The sequence below is a fragment of the Fulmarus glacialis genome, unplaced genomic scaffold (genome assembly GCF_000690835.1).
Source record: "Fulmarus glacialis isolate BGI_N327 unplaced genomic scaffold, ASM69083v1 scaffold21375, whole genome shotgun sequence".
In the NCBI taxonomy this organism is placed as follows: Eukaryota; Metazoa; Chordata; class Aves; order Procellariiformes; family Procellariidae; genus Fulmarus; species Fulmarus glacialis.
Window position 1 is genome coordinate 7723 of NW_009215207.1, and position 5639 is coordinate 13361.

General features: G+C 50.9%; 1 protein-coding gene across 1 annotated transcript in view; it reads left to right on the forward strand.

The window, feature by feature from the left end:
* GMEB2 (glucocorticoid modulatory element binding protein 2) overlaps positions 1-5639 on the forward strand; it is a gene marked incomplete at its 3' end in the record, with an annotated part of 15768 nt that overhangs the window by 7674 nt on the left and 2455 nt on the right. Inside the window, exons 4-6 of the mRNA XM_009578871.1 lie at positions 522-649; positions 2110-2213; positions 4393-4550. Coding sequence (XP_009577166.1) covers positions 522-649; positions 2110-2213; positions 4393-4550 — 390 coding nt within the window. The remainder of the gene's footprint in view (positions 1-521; positions 650-2109; positions 2214-4392; positions 4551-5639) is intronic.

A 5639-nucleotide genomic window follows, 5' to 3' on the forward strand; every position in this document is an offset into this window, starting at 1 on the left:
CTGCCCTTCTAGCTTGCGATGGGAATGTCAGTTTTGCAGCAAACTGGCTGGCTTTGGTTACAAGTAAAAGTGAATTTAGTGAGCAAAGACTGTAACCAGCTGGGCTGGAGCTGCCTTAAAAACAGTTGCACTCTAAAACCGAAGGCGAATCTATAATTACCTAAACAACATCATTCCTTTCATTTTTATCAAGAATTGAATTTTTTCAGCCCTGGCCACGGACTTTCTCAGATTTCACACACCCAGCTGTGGCCGGATCAGTATAAATCTGCCTGCACTGCTGTTTTGCCTGAGAAATTTGGGTGGTTGGATGCTTTAGTAGCAAAGTGCAAATGAACGGTGGCCACAAACTCCAACACACCCCACCATGTATCATCTACCTGCTTTTTTTTTTTTTAAATTTTTTTTTTAAATCCTGAGCTTCAAAACTGCTTTATGTATGTGTTGGTCAGGGCGGTGAATCGGGGGCTGCGACTCACGTTTCTTTTTGCTCTATCCCTTCCTCTGTTCCCTGTGAGAAGTGAAGATGGCTGAAGATGAGGACAGTTTGGAGGCAGAGATTGTCTACCCCATCACCTGCGGGGACAGCAAAGCCAACCTCATCTGGAGGAAGTTTGTGTGCCCTGGGATCAACGTGAAGTGTGTGCAGGTGAGCATAAAGGTCCCTGACGCTGGACGCGTGCCTTCCCGTGCCCGCGTTGCAGGCTCACCTGGCTTGTCCTGGCTTTGATGAGCTTTGATAAGCTGCTTTGCATCAGAATCACATTGTGGTGGGAGAGGAGGAAATTCTTGGTGCTGTTGTACCTGATATTTGTCTTCTCGGCCAAGTTGAGTAGTCCTGCGGGGAGGGATGCTGCCTCGCTGCATTCTTGGAGAGTTTGAGAAATTTGGGCACTTCCAGTGTCTGCTCAGTTAGAGAGAAAGTTGAGAAGTTGTTGAGAAGATTATTGGTAAGGGACCTATTGAATAGATTGAATGGTTAAAATTTGCATGAATTTGGGGAGCAGAGCCAAACTTTCATTTCTAGGACCGTACCGTATGTGATGCTGTCGTAAGCCATCGCTGGCATTTATATACGGACTCAAGAGTATGCTGCCGAGGGAGTGTCCCCTCTGGGCTCTGTGGCAAGAGGGCTTTCCAAAGGATGGTCCTTGCCCTTCATAGGAGAGATGGTCTTTTCCATCCCCGAGACAGAGGACAGGTACTGCTGCAGATAATGCTGCTGCCTAAAATTGGTCTTCTCTTTGCACTGAAGCCCGTGCACTTCTTCAGAGAAGCAGTTTCTCATGCAGTAGTGGTGAGCTCTATGTTGGTCAACATGGACATTGAAAAGAGGAAGCCTGGACTTGGGAAATTCTTGCTGAGATGGGCTGTAAAGCAGCTCTGTAGAGGACTGCCTGATTCTGCAGGTTGCTTTTAGGTCAACTCGTGGGTTCAGGCAGAGCTGGGTGTGTAGGGCAATAAAAGAAGGGGGAAGAGCTGGCTGCTGATACGGAATATGCCAACTCCCTAAAGCTGGTTTTCAGTAGAAGTGGGTGTGCGCTGAGAGAGGCCAGAGGTTTCACTGATACCGGTGGCTGGGCTCAGTAGCAGGAGGTCAAAGACCAAATGGGCTTCTCCTTCCCTCGCTTGCGCAGGGCGTAGCGTGCCCCTGGACTCAAACATCATCGCTGGCAGCCCAGCTTTCGTTGCGAGTCTGCTCGTTAGTGGGAGCGTGAGCGGCTCACTGCTGTCGGTGATACTTTGCACAAGCTGCGGGTGTTTTTCCCAGCTGTCCTGCCTGGGCTGGGCGTTTAGCAAACTCCTCTGTGCTGCACACACCCCTAAACCCTTGGCTTTGAGCAGCTGTTAGCTAACCATCCATGAAAGCAATATTTGGCTTTAATTTTTTTAATTCGGTCAATGTCCTCTAAGGTGGGGAAGTGTGTGTCAGCCGTCTGTTTTGGTGCTATTACTTAAACAGCACGTTGAGGCTGCGATGCAGCTCCGCTGCTGGGCACCAGGAAGTGCCATCCAGGCAGCCTGGCTCCGCTGCTGAATCATGCTTGCGGGCACCCTTTTGTTATTTTATGGCTTGTCACACTGATGTTGCGCTTCTGCCTCTTGCAGTTTGACGATCACCTAATTAGTCCCAAGGAGTTTGTCCACTTGGCAGGCAAGTCGACCCTGAAGGACTGGAAGCGGGCAATCCGGATGAACGGGATCATGCTCCGGTGAGTCTCTTTGTATCTGCAGAGCAGCAGCGGAGACTTCTTCTTTCTAGGGGATAGCGGTGGGGTGGGACAGAGCCTTTGGCACGGTTGTTCTGCTGCTGAGAGTGCGAACGCACCACTGAACATTTGTCTTAGCAGCCTGGCCCTAAATGTGGTCTGTCCAATGGCTTTGCTTTATCCTTGTGCCTAGGGAATAATTTGGGGCAACAAATGCTTCCCCAGTCTTTTTAGGACTTGAACCACACCACGTTCCCAGCTGGCATAAGGTCATTGAAAATTTTAATGGCCAGTGGTGGTTGGACCATGCTGTCTACGGATTCTCAGTGTGACCTACCAAATGGAAGTCTGGTCATGAACTAATGCTCCTGTTGCAGTATGTCTGCTTTATATCACTTTTTTTTTTCCCCAACAACTTATTTAAAGCTTACTTATGCAAGCATTTCTCTTCTCTAGTCTTAACTGTAGCAATTTAATTCTTCTATGGTCTTCCTGAACATCAGCCCGAGACTGTGATTTAATTAAAGTCTGTCTCTGCCTGTAGGCAGGATAAAAATGCATCACCTCTTTCCCCAGGAATTGTCAGTGGTTTTATGCTGTTTTCACAGGGTGACATTGCCTTTGCCTGTATTCTTCTGCTTCCATGCAGGCGTCTCCCGTATTCCTTCTAAGCAGCTTTTGCTCCACGTATATTTTGCATAATAGGCTTATACTTTGGCAAGGCAGGTCTTTTAAGGAAAAAAACTTCACAAGGAATGTGTGAAGGCCAGCCCAGCAGCCCATGGGAGCAAATCTTGGGAAGCTCAGGTTGGTCTTGGCCAGCAAAGCCCAGGGATGCCTTGGAGAGAACTTGCTTAGACTGGGAAGATCACATATGCCAATGTCGCAACCTCCTTTCCTTAAGCTGGGAGACCTTATTGTAGTTTATAAATAGGGTTATGCCCCATCTCTTTTTATGGGGTGTAGAGTCAAAAAGGGAAAGAAGAGACTTCTTACTGTCTCAGCCCTGGACTGAGACTTCAGCCGACCCTTCTCCTAGAAGCTGCAGGTGTGCCCAGGGGGAAGGTGCTGGTGGGGCCAGACTGGGACCTTCTTCTCCTTCCTCCTTCCTCCCTCCTCCCTAAACGAACCAGGAGTTCATCAGTCCCAGTGAGGGTTCCTAGTTAAAATTACAGACCCGCATGCAGAAGAGCCTGCTCGGAGAGGTGGGACCAGCTCTGAAACCAGCTTGTTTGGAGGCCAAGCGTTGCCCTGCTGTTAGGAGGTGGGAGAGCAGCAGGACGGGGCGGGTCTGCCTCTGCCGTGGGGAGCCCCCCGGATGCATGGGCACGCTCAGGGTAGGTGTGTGTTGCTCATACAAAGGTGGGGGATGTCCTCAGAGCAGGTCAGGAGATTCCAGGGAGGAGGACCCTGTTCAGCATCACAGGGCAGGGATAAAACTGCTGCATGGGAGCATGGCCCCGGGTGATGGGGAAAAGCTCTCCCCGCTCCACTGCCGTTACGGGAATGGCAGTGTTTGGGCTCTAAATGGTACATTTTCCCTGAAGGCTTCTAGCCAGCGAAGATCTGCTGAGAGCAGTGTGGTTTGTCCCGATTCTTTTCCAGGTATGTTTAGTGTTACAGGGATATATCTTTAGGAAAAGCTCATGTGTCTTTTGAGCCTCTCAGTCCAAGTTGAGTGCTCCAGTGGTGAAGAAAAGGACTTTCTTGGACTAAGGAAATTCATCCTCTCTGGGTTGGACTTGGAGAGGAACCTTTTCAGAGGGCTGAAGTCCCGCTCCCCCTCCTCCATCCCGCAGGAGGATGCGGGATGTGGCAGGGAAGTGGACAGAAACTGAATCTGCTCCAGTCCTTTACCGCAGCTACAGCACGACGGGCGCTTTTCTCCCCATCCCAGCTCCCGAAAGGCTGTGTATTGCGTGGTTCTTGGATTTGTGCATGTGGCCAGTGCGGAGCAGGCTGTGGATTCTGTTTTAATTAACTCTTAGTTAATGCTGCTTCTAAGGTCAGGACAGGGACTTGCCAAGGGAAATTCAGCCTGTTGCCTCTGCCTGCTCTCCTGGCTTTTGCTTTTCATCTGGGACTTTGAGAAGTTTGGGGGTGAAGGCTGCCAGGCGCTGCGTCTCGGAGCTCTCTGCTCCCACTGACGTGCCCATCCCTGTGCTTGCTCCCTGTCTTTCAGGAAGATCATGGACTCGGGAGAGCTGGATTTCTACCAGCACACGAAGGTCTGTTCCAACACCTGCCGGAGCACCAAAATTGACCTGACCGGAGCCAGGGTATCCTTGACCAGCCAGACATCGACAGAGTACATCCCTCTCACTCCTGCTTCTGCGGATGGTACGTCCAGCCATTCCTCACACCCGAAACAGGGACTTTGAAGCATTAAAGCGCAACGAATGCCGCGTAACCAACGCCCCTTACGGTTGCCTCTCTTTTTGGTTTTGCGGGTTGTTTTATCCTCTGCTTTCTCTCCCTGCTCTGTTGCAGGATTCCCCATAGCAGAGCTAGGCAGAGCCGTTGTTAGAGCATCTCGGCAGAGATGCAATAACTCACCTAGTTGCTCTGTAACACTGCATGACCCGAAGAGCCGCCCTTCTGGCCTCCTGCCTTACCCCAAACTGTGTAGCTGAAGCAGAAGTCTGCAATTAATCTGTAAGAAAACAGTGGTGGTTGCTCAATGAAGTTCCCTTCTGTCCTCGCTGCCGGTTGGGCGCTGTGTCCGTAGTGCTCGTCCCGGGATGCAGGGATCAGCCCAGCTCCTCCTGCTGCGCAGGGTGCCAGGGTGGGAGTCCCTCCTCCCCCCAGCTCTAACCTGACTTCTTCCAGAATAATTTAGGGATTTTCATTTAAGGCTTCCTGGCTGAATTATTGCTGGGTTTGTCTGATGAAAGATTAAGGAGAACCAGGGAATACAACAGATTTTTTTTTTATCTGCACTCATGCATGTAGTTTATAAAACTGGATTTAAGTGATGTTGCAGCCCCGTATCTGTAGCCCTAAACCTAATCTGACCTATAATTACAGGCAACTATTTTATTGGAAAGCTTTCTCATTTCTAAGTACTTTTATATTTCTGAGAGTTAAGAACAGCCCCCCAAGAGCCCCGCACCCCGAGCTCCTGACGGTGGGAGCAAGCAAGGGGTGAGCCCCTTGGCCGGCTCTGCAGGGCGCCTTCGGCAGCACGGCCCGGTGTTGTGGTGGGGACGCCGGTGCTGACGCACGGCGCAGCCTCCCCGGGCTCCAGAGCCGCAGCCTGTCCCGAGCCCTCCCATTAAACGTGGATATCGGCTCGCTAACGGGGAGATGCTTCCCGCGCCACTGGGCTGTACTGGAATAACCGGAGCCCTGAAGGCTGCAGGGTAAAGGAGCAGAATAATTGGATTTAATGGCAACGGCGGAGCATTACAAACGCTCCGCGCAGCACCG